The 21425-nt window shown below is 43.1% G+C and overlaps 1 protein-coding gene across 1 annotated transcript in view; it reads right to left on the minus strand.

Annotated features, from left to right (window-relative positions):
- NDST1 (N-deacetylase and N-sulfotransferase 1) overlaps positions 1-21425 on the minus strand; it is a 152097-nt gene that overhangs the window by 8639 nt on the left and 122033 nt on the right. The window contains exons 9-12 of the mRNA XM_077468304.1: positions 11998-12094; positions 8048-8171; positions 6639-6813; positions 3207-3377 (exon numbers count right to left, since the gene is read on the minus strand). Of these exons, the coding sequence (XP_077324430.1) occupies positions 3207-3377; positions 6639-6813; positions 8048-8171; positions 11998-12094 (567 nt within the window). The remainder of the gene's footprint in view (positions 1-3206; positions 3378-6638; positions 6814-8047; positions 8172-11997; positions 12095-21425) is intronic.

The raw sequence follows: 21425 nt of genomic DNA on the forward strand, positions 1-21425 counted from the left end.
TTGATTTTAATAACATGAACTTTCATTTTTAGGTACCAAACCACTTTAAATAACCTGAGGTCTGTCATGTCATATAGCTGAAACTGAAGAGACAATGCTCGTCTTGATCGAGTTTAAAAAAATAAAATAAAAAAAGGAAAAAACAAAAAAAAAAAAGGTACTGGCAACATTTTTTTTAAATAAAAAATTGAGGCATCTCTGTAGTGGTTATCTCACTGCTGATGATCTCCTCCAACCTCTTTCAGCCACTCTCTGTCTACTGGTATCTGCTCCAGTGTTGGCTGACTAAAGTGGACCATGCCTGCAGGCTCCGCCAAGGGTGCGTATAACAGGGTGACAAAGCCACTAGCATAAATGGGGTATAGTTATTATCCAATAACTAAGTGCCAGCACAAGGACCTCCATATAGGATCATCTGGAAATAATTTATTCAAAGCTATATACAAAAGATGTAAATTTATACAAGATTTTGGTGCTTGGGTTAAGATATATTTTATTAGTCCATCAACATGTCAAAGCAAGAGAGTCTACTATGGGGGGCTGTAGGGAAATATGATAAGCTTAGATTGTAAGCGCTGATGTGAATGTACAATGTACTGTATATGTAACGCGCTGCATAAATTCACGGCGCTATGCAAGTGCCTAAAATAAATAAGCAGATACAATGCATTGACCGTAAGCAACAACATCTAGATAACAAGTGAAATCCTTGAGCTTTGCATCCTGCATGAATTTGAAAGTTTTACTAAACTTAGGGAAACTGCATTCACTATATCTGGTCTCCCACAGTACATGGAAACAGAATTATTTTAGTAAATAAACTAAACTAAATATCTTTTCTTGTCAGCAGTACAGGTGCGTCTCAAAAAAAATCAGACTATCAAAAAGTCGAAAGAGAAAAACGGGCCAATAACGGAGCTGAAAATGGGGCGGGGCCTGAGGAACTTTGATAGATCCTCCGCACTGCCATCATCCCTTCCAAGCTGCACTGCACAAGCGCTTCAAGCCTTGCTTTCAGATTGCTCTACTGCAGGGTAGTCTTCCTGGTCATGATTGCAGACTAGGGATGAGCTCAGGCTCACATGCTCTGCGTGCAGAGCCCGCCAGGAAGTCGGCGCAGAGTTGCGCTAATCACAGGCAGTGAGACATTGCCCGATCTCTGCAGCCATGCATCGGGGCAATGTTTCACTGCCTGTGATTAGCGCAGCGCTGCGCCGACTTCCTGGCAGGCTCTGCATGTGGAGCATGCGAACACGCCGGAGCTCATCCTTATTGCAGACTGATAGCAATGAGAGCTGGTGATGTGGGGGATGGTCTATGTGGACAGTTTTAGCCCGGATGCCTGCATACTTAGATGTCATCAACCATGTGAGTTGCTAAATGTTGTACCTTCATTAAATGTAACCATATTGCTACACTTAGAGGCTTCTCTCTTCTTTCATACTCTGTAGCTCCTTCTGGATTTTGCTTCTAATCCCCTATATGGAGGCTGCCATTTGTGGATGGACATGTTATGGTTACACAACCTATCACGTTGCTATAATCTTTTTTTATATGGACTGTAAACAGAAAGACCCATGAATAAATGGTTGTGGAATGAATCATCTGAGTTTCCATTATTTCTTATGGGGACATTGCTTTGAATTACAAGCATGTTTCCTGAACAAAGTATGCTCACAAGCCAAGGTTTTACTGTATTGGTAATTTTGGTAGTGTGGGCAGGTGCCAAGTCCTGAGGGAAAATTAAATCAGCATCTCCATAAAGCTGGTCAGTAGAGGGAATCATGTCTAGAATTTCCTGGTAGAGGGCTGTGCTGACTTTGGACTTGATAAAACACAGTGGACCAACACAAGCAGATGACATGGCTCTCCAAATCATCACTGACTGTGGAAACTTCATACTGGACCTCATGCAACTTGGATTCTGTACATCTCCACTCTTCCTCCAGACTCTGGGATCTTGATTTCCAAATAAAATGCAAAATTTACGTTCATCCAAAAAAAGGACCACCAAGCAACATTCCAGTCCTTTTTCTCTTTAGCCCAGGTAAGATGCTTCTGATGTCATCTCTGGTTCAGGAGTGGCTTGACACAAAGTATGCTACAGTTGTATCCCATGTCCTGGATACGTACGTCTGTGGTGGCTCTTGAAACAGACACCAGCCGTAGTCCACTACTTGTGATCGTGAATCTACCCCAAATTCTTGAATGGGCCTTTGCTTCACAATCCTTTCAAGGCTGCAGTTATCCTCGTTGCTTGTGCACCTTTTCTATGCTTGAATACAGCACTCTGAACAGCCAGTTTATTTAGCAACGGCCTTTTGTGACTTACCCTTCCTTGTGGAGGGTGTCAATGACTATCTTCTGGACCACTGTCAAGTCAACAGTCTTCCCCACTATTGTGTAACCTACTGAACCAGACTGAGAGACCATTTAAAAGGCGAAGGAAACCGTTAAGGGTGTTTTGAGTTAATTAGCCGATTAGAATTAGACACCATGAGTCTGAATACTGAATTTTGGGTTTCCACTAGCTGTAAGCCATAATTATCAAAATTAAATGAAAAATGCTTGAAATATATCACTTTGTGTTCAATAAATCTATATAAAATAGAAGTTTCACTTTTTGAATTGAATTACTGAAATAAATTAGCTTTTTCATGTTCTAATCTTTTTAGATACACCTGTATATAGTAGTCTCATAACTTCCACCAGTGTCCAGCATAGCACTGGGTAACGCTTGTAGAAGGAGTTTTCATTCTCCCCCGATTGTCCTATGAGGTTGTATGACCCCTGACCATCTGTCTGGACAGTGCGAATTGTTCCTGTGCAAATCACATATACTCTTCCAAGAAAAAATAAAAATAAAAAAATTACTTTCTAGCCCCCCCCCCCCCCCCAGGCTCTGTTCTATGAGTAAAAGGGTTGGGTACAGTTTAAGGAGGAGAGGATAAGAGAAGACAGGATCAAACAGCCTTTTTACACAGAGGATGTAAAGGATTAACCCATTAGGCTCCACAGTGCCTATAACAACCAATGCGTTACTGCACATACAGTGATTTTACTGTTTTGGTTTTAGAAACACTTTTTAATGATTTTTTTGGCAGGGGCACAACCTTTAATTTTCTAAACAGAGAACATAACTTCTTTTGTGAAACATTGCTTACAAAAAGGACATGTTAACTGTAATGGACAATGTCATTAGTTACCTGGTTAGCGTGAAAGTGGTTTAGCCAGCGTTCAATATGAGTGGAGTACCATCCTGGGACCAGGCACCTGTTCTGTAGAGCTCGCAACTTTGAAGGAGTGTCAGGCCCAGCAGTTATGACTTCTTGGAAGGTATATTTGAGGGCCACAGGGTCATCATGGGCTCTCTGGTGCTAAAAAGACAAAATGTAAAAACTATTTGGTGATCCCTAAATGATATTTCAAATATTTTGTGGGAAAAAGTTTTTCCTTGTTTAATGACGCATACTAAATAAGCATTAAAAAAACAAAACACTTGTTAAAGCTTGACAATGCCTGTATGGTTTTAACAAACTCTGGACCAGCCAAAGTGAAGGGCTCACAATATCACATGGTGTGATGTAGTTTCAACATTACAATATTGAGAGAAAGCAAGAAGGAAGCGTCACATACCAGAGAAATAACCCGTCCCATCACCCAGTCTCCTACTACTACCACCAGTCCACTGCAGCTCCTTTTCTTGGAGCCTAATGAGTCACTGAATTTTTAACCTTTGGGGTATAGTGTTGCCTATGGGAGCTTTGGACACAGGCAAACAAACTGTAGGACATCCAAGGGGACATATATTACCAGCATGTTTTGTATCAAGGCAGTATAGAGAGCATCATCTTAAGTACAGAGGGAATATCCCCTAATGAATTCAAAGAAAAGGATTTTACAGAGTACAAAAGTACAATTTTTGTTCACATTCACTGAGGGGGGGAAAGGAAGACTTTACGCTTTAGGACATCCAAAAGCAGTTCAATGGAGGGTTGGGTAACACAGCAAACAATTGCCAACAGGCCCAAGAAAAAAACAACATCTAGGGACTGCCTGCAGTTTAAAGAGCCATCTAAAGAACCTTACATCCAAAAATGGACATCAAATGTGCCACCTGGTAGATCTTAGGAAGATTAGGTGGCAGCTTTGCAAATCTGGGAAACAGTTGCTTAATGCCAAAAAAGCCCAAGAAGCACTCACAGATCTAGTAGTGCTCCTTTACAGGAAAGTGTGGTACCACACTTTCATGTGGCTTTTTACAAGCAGAAGCCACTTTTACAGAGGTCTTTGGCTGGGAAAGAAAGTGTCTTGTGATGAACATTCCACCCAGCAGATGGCGCCAGAGCTCAGTTCCACAGTGTAAACCTATTGCAAAGCAAACCAGTGGGAATGGGGAATAAAGATGCCCAGCGACCTACATGAATAAGGTAAGGCCCCAAAGCACAACCTGCCCAGCCAACTCACTAAGTGTGTCTTAAGAGACAGGGAAAATGTTCAGGCAATGGCAGCAGCCTTGGACATGGAAACAGCTCTACACCCAACTCTTATTATAACAGCGTTTGGAACATACCCCATGCAGAACCCAGTGCCCAAAGGCAGACCCGGACTGGCCATAGGGCAGCAGGAGCGTTTGCCTAGTGGGCCGGGGGCCACATGCCTGAGTGTGATATTCAGAACCGGTCGGGAGTTCCGATATGCAGGGCGGTAATGGGAGGAGCGGAAAGAGTCTCCTCATTCCCCGTGTACCAGGCCGATTCATGGCAACCCAGGGCGCCGCTGAACAGGAAGTCCATGTTCGCGCATGCGCCATGCACACGACGGTCACCTGCCAACCAGGATGCCAGGAGAGGAGGAGGGATGGAGAAGTAGAGAAAATAGCAGAGGCACAGGCCTTATGTAAGCCTCCTGCACATGAAAGCCAGCAAGGTGCTGCGGCTGCCTATAAGCAAAGCAGTGCGGCTGCCGGCTGGTGTTCACCCATCTCCATACAAGGCCAATGGTATGATTTTTTTTTTTTTTTCAGTAACTGCATTGTAATTAATCCTTGTGCACCTGCTGTCTCTGGGCACTCCTCTTTCTCAGAAGCATTGTGCCAAGCTCAAGATGAAAAGGGAAAAAAATTCTACCCAGAAAAGTTAACTGGATGAAGTATTTCACAGGCTTTGGAAGCACTAGTAAAAGTAATGGTCAAAAAAAAAAAAAAAAAAAACACGCTATAAAGCAATATTCCTTCATAGCTGGCTCTATAGAGAGCCAGTTATAAAGGAGTTTTGCTTAAAAACACGCCCTGTGAGTAAAGCCTAATGCACATGGGCCGAATGTCATCCGATATTTGGCCCAAGTGTATGGCAGCCGGTCCGACAGAAGCCAGCCATTCAGTACGGCTTCTGTTGAAGGCTCGTGACTAAAAAAGGCCAGAGTTCTTAGCAAATGGATGAGAGTGCTGACTGGAATTTTCTGGTGGGGGGTGTCCCCCTCTCAGAGCACAATAGCTCAGCAGGGGAGATCCCTGTACTAACATTGGGTAGTTTGTACAGTGACTCCAACCTGAGCGGTCAGTTTAGTGGTGTGTACAAGGCTTAATGCTTTATAACAGGATTTTTTCAGTATTCACAAAGCATTACTCGCAGAGCCAGTTATAAAGGAGTTTTGCTTAATGACTGGCTTTGCGAGTACTGCATTATTTCTGGCTTTGTGAGCCATGCTTTATAACTGTAACTACTACTTTAGAAGTTTTTAAAAGGGAACTGCACTTTATAACAGGGTTTGTTTTTTAAAGTAGCAGCTCTCAACGCTGTTCTAAGGCTACATATGCACATCTGTTTAGGCACAATGCAAATGGCAAGGGCAGGTATCTGCTGATTCCTACTGCTGTTTTTGACACTTGTGTGTGGGTGAGTGGCTGGCTGCATTGCCTTTTGTGAATTCTGAAAGTGGAGGAATTGGGGCTGATCCGAGGTGTGAAGGTGCAAAGCTCCGTTGAGGTTTTACCATTATTCAAGTGGTTTACAGCATTTACTTTATAAAGATTAATTTCCGTGTGTAGTTGACAGTTTTTTTTTTTATGCATCTGGCACTCTCAATTTCTTTGAAAACATTTTTCGGCCCACTATGCCCAAAAGGTTGCCCCTACATTAGCAAGCCTCATCTTGTGCTGCTTCATACTATTTTCAGGATTTCACCATCAAATCTGGAGTTAAAATAAATAATGTAATCCACACATCCTGGAACCCCACAACCCGTCATCAACCGCCCCCCTCCTCCCCCCCCCCCCCCCCCCAGGCTGCTCAGTCTAAAACGCCCAGGCCTATTTTTTTTCCCCAGTCCGGCCTGCCCAAAGGTCACTTCCAGACTATTTCAACAATATCCAAAAGCCAGACAGAGAACATCCATGTGAGTCTTGATTGAGGGAACAAAAAAAGTGATAGCAAGAAATATGGTTAGTTAATTAGAACAGTCCATCCTCATAGGACACTAGAAAATTTGGCGCATGCTAGTAGGAAGGATTATCCTGGGCTGGCCTACAGTTATATATCAATAATGTAAAAAATGAAATAAAAACTGTGGGTCTATACATTGGCAACAGGAAAAAATACACTAGAAACTTGCATAAGTCATATAACAAATAGAATTACCTGATACCAGGAGTAAGCACGGTCTGCAGGATTAATAAGGATGGTAACGAGTTTGGCTTTGGGGAGAAGTGCAGCCACACGTCTGGGAACTACTTCGGAATCAAAGTAGTTGGCGCTCTTCTCAAAGTATAAGTCTGAAGTGGTGTTGGATGGAATGGGAAAAAACTCCATATACCTGGAAAAACAAATATGATATATATATAATTAAAGTGGTGTTGCCACCAAAAAAATCAAATAAAAAAAATTGCTTAAAATTCATAAAAAAAAAAAAATTGGAATTTTTTATTTATTTTTTTACACTCACCTCTAAATGCCTGTTGCTAGGGGGTCCCTCGTAGTCCGCCTCCTTCATTGCCCGGGCTGGTGACATCACTTCCCCTCGGCGCACACACCTGTCACGTGTCCCAGATGACTGTGCGGCGTATCACAGTGCGCGGCACCGCTCGTGTATGCGCAGTGGGTGCCCCGGCTGTGAAGCCACAGACGGGTGCCCACAGTAAGAATGCCGGCACCGCGAGCGGAGAACGAGGGGGGGGGGGGCTTCCCCCGCATCACTGGACCCTGGGACAGGTAAGTGTCCGATTATTAAAAGTCAGCACATGCAGTATTTGTAGCTGCTGACTTTTAAAATGTTTTTTATAGGGGGCACCCCACTTTAAGTGCTGTTAGAGTTATCTTGCCACATACTATAAGCTAGGAATACACCAGTGACTGCCAGATAGAATTTTTTATTTTTTTTACATTTTGCTAATCATATTTGCAGGATCTGCATGCATTGCAGAGACATACTGCATTTTTTTGCACTGACTTTTTTTTAAAGGTTGCATACAATGTTTGGACTGATGAGACAGTCATGCCTAGCCAGGTATGCAATTTTTTTTCACATTTAGGGCTCCTTCACAATAGTTTATTACATGCCTTGTTCACATGACAATGCTGTGTTGAGGTGGGTTGCATTTTTACGCAGCACAACTCACTGCTTTGCATGTCACGAATATGCACTGTGGTGCATAGACTGAATAGGATGAAGTGTCATTTTGTTCCACTTTAAGTAAAAAAAATTACAAAAAAACAAAGAAAAAAAAAGGTAAACAGTGCCTTACCTTGTAACAACACAAAGCACCGCCCTTACACAATGGACACCAGTCCACACAAGTTTTAGAGTACGAGTTGGTGTGAACAAGCCTTTTCGAAAATCTGCCCCCCGACACCTTGTAACACTCAAAAACACACCTTTCTATGTGATTCAATGTGTATCTTTGCATACGTTAGTCTGTTTTTCTGCATTTGAACACCCTTGGGAATGCACCAAAGCACAAGTATGTTTTTTGAATGCTTTAATGTAAATGGAGCCTCAGTACACTATTTTACTAACGGCCACCAGCAAGAGAAAAATGGAGGAAGCATACCAGTCAATTCCCTTGTGGTAATTCTGCCCATTGAAGAACTGGATCTCCTCAAACGTCTCCGAACTAGGGTAGTTACTGCTCAGGTCTGGGTGCATTCCTAGGAAGAGGTATAATGCAGTGGTTCCTGCGAAGGCAGATAGTAACAAAATTATTCAATACTGCACTCCTCTCAACTTTCTGTGTACATTACTAGAATAACAAATACAAATACGGCAGCATATAAAAAGTTACTTATAACATTTGAAGAGTGGTCTATAGACTAAATAAAGAGGCATCATTTGATTACACTTTGGACACCCGTGTCCGTTGGTGGCGTCAAACAACATTGCATGTTTTCTCCTATGTAATGAAGAGTGACATTGAAATGATGGTTTTGGTCTTTGGGAAAAAACAGTGACCAGGTTAACACTTCGTAACTTGTAACGTGTTATTTTTCCCAGAGAATTCTTGGCCAGCTAGGACTTCCGGCAACCAGACAGACACATATAAAAGAGGGTCTAATATTTGCAGACAGTTGTGCACTTTCACGTTTCTGGCTTTTTTTGAACAGTTTGGTGAAGGCCAATTTCTGTTCCCCTGTTCTTAAATCCAGCTCCATAAAGCCATAGTTTAATGTATTTGGTGTGGAGGAACTCAAGTGGCTTACATTGAGCCCTGACCTCAACTCTATCAAACACTTAAGATGAAATGGAGTGCTAACTGCGTGCCAGGTTTTCCTGTCCAACATGAATACTTAATCGCCAAAATGCTTTTTGGCTGAATAAGTTCAAATTCTCACAAACGCACCCCAAACTCTGGTGAAACAGCAATGTGCACAAGAGCCTCGGCTCTCCCACCTCATTGGCTGAGCCATTGGCTCCTGCTGCTGTCAATCACAGTCAGTGTGCCAACAAGGAGAGTGAGGGGTCCGAGCAATGGCTGTGTGTGTTAAAGGACACACAGAGCAGTGGCATGGGAGCGAACATGCTTGGGTGCCCCCATAACAAGCGGTTTGATCTTGGGGCACTGGGCAGGAGGGTGGGGCCAGGAGCGTCGGTGGGGGAGCTGAGAAAGAGGATCAGGACTGCTCTTTCAAAAACTGGTCGTGCGATGTTGTACCCAAACAAAATTGACGTACTTTTTTTCCCTACAGAGCTTTCTTTTGGTGGTATTTGATCATCTCTGCGTTTTGTTTTTTCTGCACTATATAAACATAAAAAGGACAACTTAAAAAAAAAAAACACACACACAATATTTTGTACTTTTTGCTATAGTAAATATCCCCAATTTTTTTTTTTTTTTTTTTTTTAAAGCTAAATTTTTCCCTCAGTTTAGGCCGATATGTATTCTACATATTTTTGGTAATAATGAAAAAACAAAAAAAACAAAAAACAAAAAAAAAAAAAAAATCGCAATAAGCGTATATTGATTGGTTTGCTGAAACGTTATAGCATCTACAAAATAGGGGAAAGATTTAGGGCATTTTTATTATTTTTTTTTTTATTAGTAATGGTGGTGATCAGCGCTTTTAGCTGGACTGTGACATTATGGTGGACAGGTCGGACACTTTTGGCACATTTTTGGGACCATACAGTTATCAGTGCTATAAAAATGCACCAATTACTGTGTAAATGTCACTGGCAGGGAAGGGGTTAACACTAGGGCCCCATCAAGGGGTTGTATGTCCTAGGGAGTGATTCTAACTGTGGAGGGATAGGACTGCCTGAGTGAGGAGAGCGACTGTTGTTCATAATTTGTATGAACAGATCGCTCTCCTCACCCCTGACAGTACGGAGGTCTGTTTACATTGACAGATCTCTGTTCTGTCTCTGTGTGGACCGATCGCAATGACCGCTGGGCACCCGCATCGGCTCAAGGGGTGCGCACACTCCCCCCAGCGGCCAAAAAGGGAACCGAATTAAGGTAACGCCGTTTGCCCAGGGGAGCCAACCTGCTGCAGTACAACTGCGGTGGCTGATCGAGAAGGGGTTAAATAAATGATAGAGACAGAATATCAACCAAAAATCAAGAAAAAAACACGATACAAATGTTATAAATGGAGGTTCAGTTCAGTAAAATAAGTATTTGATCCCCAAGCAAAACATGACTTAATACTTGGTGGAGAAACCCTTGTTGGCAAGCACAGAAAAAAGACGATTCTTGCAGTTGGCTACCAAGATTCCACACATCTCAGGAGGGATTTTGTTCCACTCTTCTCTACAGATCTCTAAATCATTAAGGTTTCTTGGCTGTCGCTTGGCAACTGGAAGTTTCAGCTCCCTCCATACATTTTCTATAGGATTAAGGTCTGGAGACTGGCTAGGCCACTCCATGACCTTAATGTGCTTCTGCTTGAGCCACTCCTTTGTTACTTTGGTGGCATGTTTTGGGTCAATGTCATGCTGGAAGACCAATCCACGACCCATCTTCAGTGTTTTGGCCGAGGGAAGAAGGTTCTCATTCAAGATTTTACAATACATGGCCCCGTTCATTGGCCACTCAATGCGGCCAACTTAGCCTGTACCGTTAGCAGAGAAACAGCCCCAAAGCACAATGTTTCCACATCCATGCTTGACTGTAGGGATGCTGTTCTTAGGGTCATAATCAGCATTTGTCTTCCTCCAAACACAGCAAGTCGAGTTAATGCCAAAGTCTCATCTGACCACAGCACTTTCTCTCAATCCTTCCCTGAATCATTTAGGATGTTCATTGGCAAACTTCAGATGGGCCTGTACGTGTGCCCTTGCAGGTGCTGCAGGATTTCAATCCATGGCGACATATTGTATTACCAATGGTTTGTTTGGTGACTGTGGTCCCAACTGCTTTGAGATCATTCACAAGCTTCTCCCGTGTAGTTCTGGGCTGATCCCTCACTTTTCTCATGATCATCCTTACCCCATGAGGCGGAATCTTGCATTGAGCTCCAGACCAACGGCGATTGATGGTTATTTTGTATTTCTTCCATCTGAGAATAAATCGCTCCAAAAATTGTCTGCTTTTCACCAAGCTTCCTGCTGATGGTCTTGAAGCCCATTCCAGCCTTGTGCAGGTCTACAATCTTGTCCCTGACATCCTTTGACAGTTTGAGGCCCACGATGACTAGGTGTGAAGGAAAAAAAGATTCTGTGGACAGGTGTCTTTTATACACATAAACGAGTGGTCATTATGAGCACCTTCTTAAAATTGACAGGACTAATCGGTGTACCACATACTGTAGCCAGGCTGTGGGAGACAAAATTATTGTTGGTTGGTAGGGGATCAAATACTTATTTTACTCACTGAACCTTAATTTATAACGTTTGTATCGTGTTTTTTCCTGGATTTTGATTGAAATTCTGTCACGATCATTTAAAATACACCGATGATAAAAACGATAGACCCTTAATTTCTTTGTAAGTGGGCATACTTACAAAATCTGCAGTACATCTGCAGTCTTTGACCATCTCCTGTACTAGGTTTGCATTTCTGACAGTTTTCTGTAGCATAATAAATGATTATTACGTGTGGCCCTTGGTGATGTCAGGGGCTGCACTCAAGCCAAGTAAGTTCTTCACCTCTGATCAACACTCTTACACATAAACATCCACATAAACATCCACCACAGCTGCCACACGTCCCAGCAGCTGTGCCAACCAATCAAGTGCTTCACATGCATTCTGGTACATGGTCAGTCTAACTGACGACTCTTCTTTTCCCACATTATATTCACCCACCTCCTAACATCCTGTACTAATCCTGGCTCCCGCTGTGCACACAGCACATCCTGTATTAATCTCAGTTTCCCCTCTTTTCATACTCTATATCAAGTAGTAATCCTTCCTCTCAGTCTCTTCTGGAAAGCCCTGACTAATGATCCCCCTTTCCCAGGGGATAAATATAACAGTACATGAGAAGGTGTTACAAGCTGTACAAACACACCATCAGAATTCTAAACCTCTGCTAGGCATTGGATTGGAGTACGGAAGAAATACCTGTTTTCTGAGGTCCGATTATAAGTAGTTTGGGAAAGCGGTCACACGTCTTCTCCTTCGACCAAATGTCTTTATGCCGTTTATCCTCACAAGGATCCTGAAGAAAAAGCATAATTCTGTTACTTGACTATAAATCACAGAAACTGATTTCACTCGGGGAAGGGGAAAAGTTGACCAGGCTGATTAATGGAGTCACTGGCCGGCAAATCATTTCCTTACCTTATTCTGTGTTCTATTCTAGTTTACTATGGGAAGCGATGATTGAGGTCTGCAGAGAGTAACCCCTCACCTTCCCTAAGGACTTGCGGATTGAAGCAGGCTTGGCTGCTCTTCAAGTCCCAATCATTGTAAGCGGCCAAGTGGTCAGAGAGAGCAAAATGGATGCACAGATCACACTGGGATGTACAGGAGGCTATTACCGCCAAGTCACTTCCAATATATAAAGCAGCAGGTAACATAAGGTAAAGTCTGCAAATCTTTGGTTCATTTCACAAATGCAAAAAGAGCAAGAAGATATTTTAGGTAGTATATTATGCAAACACTGGGAGACAGACATGCATCATTTATACGGGTTTTTTTCTCTGTAGGCTCAAAATATTTTCAACTTTGGTGGAATTTAACCACTTGACAACTGGGCACTTAAACCCCCCTTGTGACCAGACCAATTTTCAGCTTTTGGTGCTCTCACACTTTGAATGACAATTACTCAGTCATGTAACACTGTACCCAAATTACTTTTTTGTCCTTTTTTCATACAAATAGAGCTTTCTTTTGGTGGTATTTGATCACCTCTGGGTTTCTTATTTTTTGCGTTATAAATGAAAAAAGACCAAAAATTTGGGGAAAAAAAAACAACACAACACATTTTTCTCCGTTTCTGAGATATAATAATTTGTAAAAAATTTTTTTCTTCATAAAATTGTGGCCACAATTTATACTGCTACATATCTTTGGTAAAAATAACCCAAATTAGTGGATATTATTTGGTCTTTGTGAAAGTTAGAGAGTCTACAAGCTGTGGTGCAAATCATAAAACATTGATCGCACCTGATGGTGTCCCATCTCATTTCTTGCGACCCGAACAAGCCAGGAAAGTACAAATACACCCCAAATGACCCCTTTTTTGAAAGTCGACATTCCAAGGTATTTAGTAAGAGGCATGGTGGGCTTTTTGATGTTGTCATTTTTTCTCACAATTCTATGCAAAATTAAGATTTTTTTCCCCCCACAAAATTGTCATTGCAATAGGTTCTCTCACATGGCATGTGTATAACACAAATGACACCCCAAAATACATTCTGCTACTCCTCCTGAGTATTACGATACCACATGTGTGGGACTTTTCCACAGCCTGGCCACATAGAGAGGCCCAACATGCAGAGAGTGCCATCAGGTGTTCTAGGAGCATAAATTACACATCTAACTTGTTGACTACCTATTACACTTTTGAAGGCCCTAGAGCACCAGGACAATGACAGGTGACGCTGACGTGGCACTAATGACACGTGACACTGATGTGGCACTGACATGTACTGTGGGCACTTTATTTTACACTCACCGCTGCAGCCATTCGTCTCTCCCTCCTCACACGTCTCTGTGTGAGGAGGGAAAGCTGGCAATGAGAGATAATCTCATATATTTACATATGAGATCATCTCTCATTGGAAGCTTCGATCGTGCTGTAAACGGGCACTGTGATTGGCCATTTACAGCGATCTGATCACATCACGGAAGTAAACAGAAGGACGTCCAGGGACGGCCTCCCGGCAATTGGTGTCCACGTGTAGCCGTCTTTTGGCTATAGCACGGACGCCTAGTGGTTAAAGCCAAACTGCACGAAAACAACTAAATACCTAGTTAAATTACATATATAGAAGTTGTCTAGATTGTGAATGAATTCTGTAGATTTAAAGCAGTCGTAAACCCTCACATATACTGAAATTACTGGCCTCAGGTGATACGCAGAGATCTAAGAAATCCTCCTACATCAATTATACCCTGTTTATCTACAGTCTTCTTTCCCCTACGGCCTTTCAAAGTGCAGAATTTAAACAGGATCTCTAAGCTCTGAGAAGCAGGGGGTGGCACACAGGAACACAGCAGAGGCTGTCAATCAGCTGGAGCTCCCTCCTGAGTCACCATTTTTCTCTTGGTCTCAGGAAAACGTGTCAAAAGTGACTTATAGCAGAGGAACGAGGCAGCAGACCGAAATGACACTTAAGCCTCGTACACACACATGGTACGATTGTTGGCAGGGGATTGTCTGTTGACGGACTATTGTCCTAAAATCTTACTGTTAGTACACTCCTTTTGACAATTGTTGTCCAACAGCCACATGCATAAGCCCTTACACAGCCAGATCGATGGTTTGACCTTCCTTTACTGCACTTTTAATACACTTTACATACAGTGCTGTGAAAAAGTATTTGCCCCTTCCTGATTTTTTTTTTTTGGTTTGCAAATTTCTCACATTCAGACCATAAAACAAATTTTAATATTACACAAAGATAACCCGAGTAAATCCAAGATGCAATTTCAAAATTATTATTTAATTCATTAAGGGGGGAAAAAAGCTGTTCAAATTCTGCCTGACACCATGTGAAAAAGTAATTGCCCCTCCCATGCCTAATCATGAATGAACTATGATTAGCCACAATTTTTTGGAAAGCAGAGTTAAATTTCACTTTCCACACCCAGGCCTGATTGTTACCAGACCTGTTGAATCAAGAAATTACTTAAATAGAAGCTGTCTGACAAAGTAAAGCACGCTAACAGATCACAGAAAGCCACACATTCCACAATCTAAAAAAATTCAAGAAAAGATTAGAAACAAAGTAATGTACATGTATCAGTCTAGGAAGGATTCCAAAAACCATTTCTAAGGCTTTGGAACTTCAGCGAACCACGGGGACAGTGATTATCCACAAATGGAGATATTTATGATATTATGTTTGTTTATGCACGTATTTTCCCATATGTGAGTGTAATCGCATACAGCCATTGTCTTCGTTAGGCTACTGTACACAGCATCTGTGGACTGCCTGGCAAAGGAGAATGCCAGAATGTGCGCTATATGCCCAGATAGGGTACATTCATCATAAAGTGGTTGTAAACCTCAGACATGAAGAATGAATAAAGCATATCCTTCTATTGTGTGTACTTGTCTCAATTCAGAGCATTAAAGCCTCGTACACATGGTACGATTGTTGGCCAACCGAGCGTCTGATTTTTGTCAAAAGTGCATGTGTCAGGATCTTGTCTTGCATACTAAAGATACACAATTGTCGTGCCACAAACATGAACGTAGTAACGTACTATGAGGAATTTCAGCTCTTGAGCGCCACCCTTTGGAACTTGGAACAGTGGTGACGACGACTCATCCAGGAAGTCATAAAAGCCAGATCAACATCTAAAGAACTGCAAGCCTCACTTGCCTCAGGTAAGATCAGTGTTCATGATTCAACAATAAGAAAGAAAGGGAAAAATGGCATCCATGGGAGAGTTCCAAGGTCAAAGCCACTGCTGACCAAATAGAACACAAAGGCTCATCTAACAAGTATCAAAAAACATCTTAATTATCTCCAAGACTTTTAGGCAAATAGTCTGCGGTCGACTGCTTCAGGACCTGGACGACCTACCATAATTGATGGAACCATGAATTCTGAGCTCTACCAGAAAATCCTAAAGGAGAATGTCTGGCCATTAGTTTGTGACTTAAAGCTCAAGTGCACTTGGGTTTATGCAGCAGAACAATGATCCGAAACACAACAGCAAGTCCACCTTCAAATGGGTCAAACAAAATTTAGGTTTTGGCGTGACCTAGTCAAAGCCCGGACTTAAATCCAATTGAGATGCTGTATCATGACCTTTCACAGGCCATTCATGTGAGAAAACCCTCCAATGTGGCTGAATTAAAAGAATTCTGCAAAGAAGAGCGTGTCAAAATTGCTCCACGGCAATGTGAAAGACACATTGGCAGTTATTGCAAGCGCTTGATTGCAGTCGCCAAGGGTAGCACAACCAGTTATTAGGTTTAGGGGGCAATTACTTTTTTCACATAAAGCCAGCTAGGTTTGGACAGCTTTTTGCCTTAATAAATTAAACCATCATTTAAAAACTGCATTTTGTATTTACTCGGGTTATCTTTGTGCAATAATAAAGTTTGTTTGATGATTTCAGTCATTTAAGTGTGGCAAATATGCAAAAAAAAAAAATATTCAGAAAAGGGGGCAAATACTTTTTCACAGCATTGTAGTTTGTTTGGGTCACGTCCCTCACTTATATGTGAGGCCGCTGGATGTGTGGTATAAACTGTGTGTAGCTGAGGCTACATATAGCATATCGCACTGTGTTCCAGGTACGAGTCAAGACTTCCTGTCTCATGCACGGAATGCAGTAGAGTATTTGATCCGCACGCACCCATTCAGAGAAAGCAATGCATTCTATTAATGTATACAAAGCTTCCTCTGATTGGCGGAGACAGAGAGGCAGGCTGATGTCACAACCTCAGACTCAGCCAGAGAAAGCTTTGCATTCATTGTTATACTACATCTCTTTCTCTGAATGGCTGACTGATCACGAACAGACGCTAGTGTGTTCCGGGTAGGAAACAGGAAGTCTCGGCTCGAACATGCAACGCAGTGCGGTATGCTGTATGTAGCCTCAGATACAGTGTGTACCGCACTTCCAGAGGCCTCACGCCCAAACTATGTAAACTGTATCAAAAGCAGGAGTTTCGCTTTAATGTTCTGATAAAAACAAATCTTCAAACTGTATTGAATATAAAAAAATGATAATACCGAATATTGATGAGGAATTCCACCAAATGAGCCTTAGTTTGGGGAAGAGATAAAACATTAAAATCCTTAGCTCCAAACCTGAGAGTGGATCTAAAAGTGTTAGGTATAAGACCCTTTTCACACTGAGGCAGCGAGTCCATTAGCGATAAAGTGCCACAAACTTTAGCGGCGCTTTTCCGTTTCACGCTGCTTCGGCAGCGCTGCCCATTCATTTCAAAGGGCAGGGGTAGCGGAAGAGCTGTGTATACACCACTTTCGCACCGCCCCTAAGATGCTGCTTGCAGGATTTTTTTTCCCTGTACTGCAAGCGCACCACCCCAGTATAAAAGCACTCGGGCTTTCACACTGGGGTGGCATGAGAGACCCTTTATTAGGCGCTATTTTTAGCGCTAAAATGCTTCAAACGAGCCCCAGTGTGAAAGGAGTCTTAAAGCACAAATAATGCAAAACAATGTTACCTTAAACCCCAGCTTCTATTTGGGTACTGGGGAAGTCACTGGGCCTCACCATGTGATCCAAGAAAGCTTAGGATCCCAAATTGCATGAGAAGATAGTCTAGCAATATGCAGGAAATGAATTTTTGTGGTATTTGGGTTACTTTGCGTTCCCATGATCCTGTGAGAAGGTCCAGTGATGTCACCCTTGCTATAGCAAGTTTGTCAGAATGTGGGGTGCAAGACAAGTATTTTTACAACTTCTTCCAATTTTTTTATTTCATTTTAGTGTACATTTTTTATTCATGGAATAGGGCTGCAATATAATCAGAACATAAATTTCATCCAAGCTTTATGCAGTGAAATTAGATTTTCTTGGCGTGAGATTTTGCAATTAGCAGATTGTGGCAAAGGCCATAAGTGATAATAAAACAGAGTTCATTCAATCACACCAACTATAAACCCTTGGGTGGCACTTTCCTTTAAATGTGCATTACTTAGATGCAGGAATCAATATTTCTAAGTGCCCGAGCAATGATACCGGTCTCAGTGTCCGCACACATATGGATAAGCCTGAATCATCATCCATAAGAATATATCCTGTCCATTACAGGATGCACTTTATGGATACTTCTTTAGCTACATGACCGGCAAAGGATGCAATAACGCAACAATACAGTGGTTTGATTCAAGCTTTTATTCTTCAAGTGTGTTAAAAGTTTCTACACCAGCACATCCACTGATACTGCCCAGTAAACTTTTCTTCCAGATCATAACAGTGTACAGAAAGGAGCCTACAGCCCACGTAGAACTAATGTCACAGTAACTACTTTTCCGTAACAGAACACCTATGACGGTCACATTCCACTACAGTCTTACAAATGCCATTCTTTTTGCAAAATGAGTTTGCGGAGATGGATACATCTGCTAACTTCTGCAGTGACGTGTGAATCTAAACCAATGGTTTCTAGCAAAGTCATGGCCAATTATTTCGATTTCATCAATGTAAGACATGAACGCCACATTTTATGGATGAGATTTGTATCCACACCGGAAAACGAACAGTCTACAACTTCCCTAGTGACCCATAATGAATTCTTATTCTGAATTTACAAGACAGACAATATATAATTAATGTATTAAACTACACCTGTAGTTTTGTAAAAAGAATTATTTGGATTTCCAACTCCCATATATTAGGAAAGCCAATCATTGACAGAGCATTGCAAGAAAGAAATCGTTTGATTACCCCATCAATACAGACAACGTTGATGGGGAAATCCCTCTTGCGCAGCCACTGCGTTTTCTCAGGGGGATAAAGCTGCCCCTACCAGGAGAACACAGTGATTATTGCGATCAGCTACAATAACCGCACGTAAATTCCAAAATGCTGGTTGTACCCAATTTGATCAACCAATTTGGGTACATTGGACTGCCCATACATGGTTCGAATCTCGGCTGGTCCCTGCTGAACAGACAGAGATTCAAACAGTCTATGGCTGGCTTAAAGTGTGAGGGCATTTTAGGTGGTCATTGATAAAGCCCCAATTTGACCTCTGCCCCTCCCCCACCCCCAACAAAAAACAATACATGAAACTACTAGTGGCCGTTTCCACGCCTCACACAGGCATTGTCCTATGTTGTCACTGTTCAAAAACAATCCCAGAGAAACATCATGCAGCCACCTCTGGAGTACCATGCCTACATCCCACCTAGCCCCCTGGGGTGCAGCAGAAAAGCAGCACTGACTTTATCCGCTTACACCCTGAAAATGAAAAAATAATAATAAAAAAACACTCCTCTGCTCCCAAACCATGGGCTCCTCTTTTGGCCTAATGGGGCCTAGAGAAATATCATTTAAGCCCTGGTAAGCAAGTAGGAGCAGGGGACTAGTCTAGTAATATCCAGTTAGGTAGAAAATGAAAAATAAAAGCTGCCATGGACCCCCTCTGTTTAGCTGATGGGGCATGGGCCCAGTACAACAGGACCGGTTGTACTACCTTATCAGCAGCCCTGTTTAACCACTTGACATCCGCGCTATGGCCGAATGACGGCCACAGCGTGGATGTGACTTGCTGGGAGGCCATCATATGACAGCCTCCCCTGTGCACGCTCCCTGCACGAGCCCTGTCACAGACTCAGGTGATCACCGATCTGAGTAAGGGGCCGCTCCCGGCCCCATACCATGTGATCAGCTGTCAGTCAATGACAGCTAATCACATGATCAAAACAAAAGCTCGGTGATCGTTTTTTTTTTCTCCTCACGCTGACAGCGGAGAAGAAAAAAAAAAGCTGATCACCGGCTCACCTTAAAGGGACATCGGTTCCGAAATGGAAGAGGCAATTATGCCTCATAAGTGCCACCCATCAATGCCCACCAATGCTGCCTATCAGTGTAACCGATCAGTGCCCATCACTGCCACCCATTGGTGCCCATCACTGCCGCCTCATCAGCATACATCAATGATGGACAAAAATTACCCCAATGGCCACACCTGTGCATAAACTCAGGGCTGGAGATACTTGTTTGATGGTCTGATAGAACAGTGTTTGTCAACCAAGGTTCCCACGAGATGCCGCAAGCACAAGAGTCTTCTCTGGATCAGAAATGGATGAAAGGATGATGGGGGGGAGCTTTGTGATGAGGGAGAGGTTTTCAAGCAATTGGGAGAGTGACGTGAATAGGGGTCCTGAGACGTGAAAGGAGGACTCTGATATAAAGCTAATTTGTTAAGGTGGTTGTGTACATAGTCCCAGGCTCAGGTTTCTTACTTACAAGAAACATTTACATTTAGTTTTTTCACATTTCACACTGGGATGCCGTAAGATTTTGATTTTTAAAAGGTGCCTAAAAAATGGTTGAGAAACGCTGCCACAGAAGCCTACAAGGATCCATTTTACAGGTGTGGCCAGTGGCAAAGATGTAAACAGTGTGAAACAGTTCAACTCCAGTAAAACTGGCCATGCACACATTGATGTTTTTCTGTTCAGCCTGCAGACAAGAGATTCCTCCATCCATGCTAAGCAGCGCAAATGGACATATCTTCCGCTGTGGCCAGGGCCACTGATAAGCCAGTACAACTGGCCCCGTTGTACCAGGCCCGGTCAGCAGGGGGGCCTGGGCATTCTGACAGAAGAATGCATGCAGAATAGAAAAAAAAAATCTCCAAGCAGTGCCCCTTCTGCAGTGGTGCACAGGGCAGATCTAAGTGCAGAGTCCTCCCTCCTCTCCCTCCGTCCACTTGTGTAACTAATCACACACAGAGGGAAAGGAAATCTCCCTCTGCATCATGGAGCTGGGGTCTGAACTGTTCAGCGGCCGCCCACTCACTGTGACAAAGCACCGCCACCAAGATCGTGATAGACAGAACACTGATCCATTGCTGGGAAACTGAATCAGTGTTCCGTCTATCACGATCTAGGAGGCGGGGCTTTGTTACAGTGGATGGCCACCGAACAGTTCAGACCCCAGCTCCATGATGCAGAGGGAGATTTCCTTTCTCTGTGTGTGATTAGTTACACAAGCGGAGGGAGGGAGAGGAGGGAGGACTCTGCACTTAGATCTGCCATGTGCACCACTGCAGAAGGGGCACTGGTTGGAGATTTTTTTTTTCTATTCTGCCTGCATTCTTCTGTCAGATTGCCCAGGCCCCCCAGCTGACCAGGCCCGGTACATCAGGGCCAGTTGTACTGGCTTATCAGTTGCTCTGGCCACAGCGGAAGATATGTCAAGGTACTGGCGAGGCTACAGATGGGCACAGTGAGGCTGCATTGATGTGCACTGATGAAGAAATGGGCACAGTAAGACCGCATTGATGGGCACAGTGAGCCTACACTGATAAGGCTGAAATGGGCACAGTGAGGCTGCATTGATCTCTTGTATCAAGTCCGCAGTCTCTGACCATCTCTTGTACAGTATGTCTGCAGCCTCTGACCATCTCCCGTACAGTGTGTCTGCAGCCTCTGACCATCTCCCGTACAGTGTGTCTGCAGCCTCTGACCATCTCCCGTACAGTGTGTCTGCAGCCTCTGACCATCTCCCGTACAGTGTGTCTGCAGCCTCTGACCATCTCCCGTACAGTGTGTCTGCAGCCTCTGACCATCTCCCGTACAGTGTGTCTGCAGCCTCTGACCATCTCCCGTACAGTGTGTCTGCAGCCTCTGACCATCTCCCGTACAGTGTGTCTGCAGCCTC

This window comes from Lithobates pipiens, unplaced genomic scaffold (genome assembly GCF_037356315.1).
Source record: "Lithobates pipiens isolate NorthernLeopardFrog02 unplaced genomic scaffold, aLitPip1_a1.2 Scaffold_8, whole genome shotgun sequence".
NCBI classification, from domain to species: domain Eukaryota; kingdom Metazoa; phylum Chordata; class Amphibia; order Anura; family Ranidae; genus Lithobates; species Lithobates pipiens.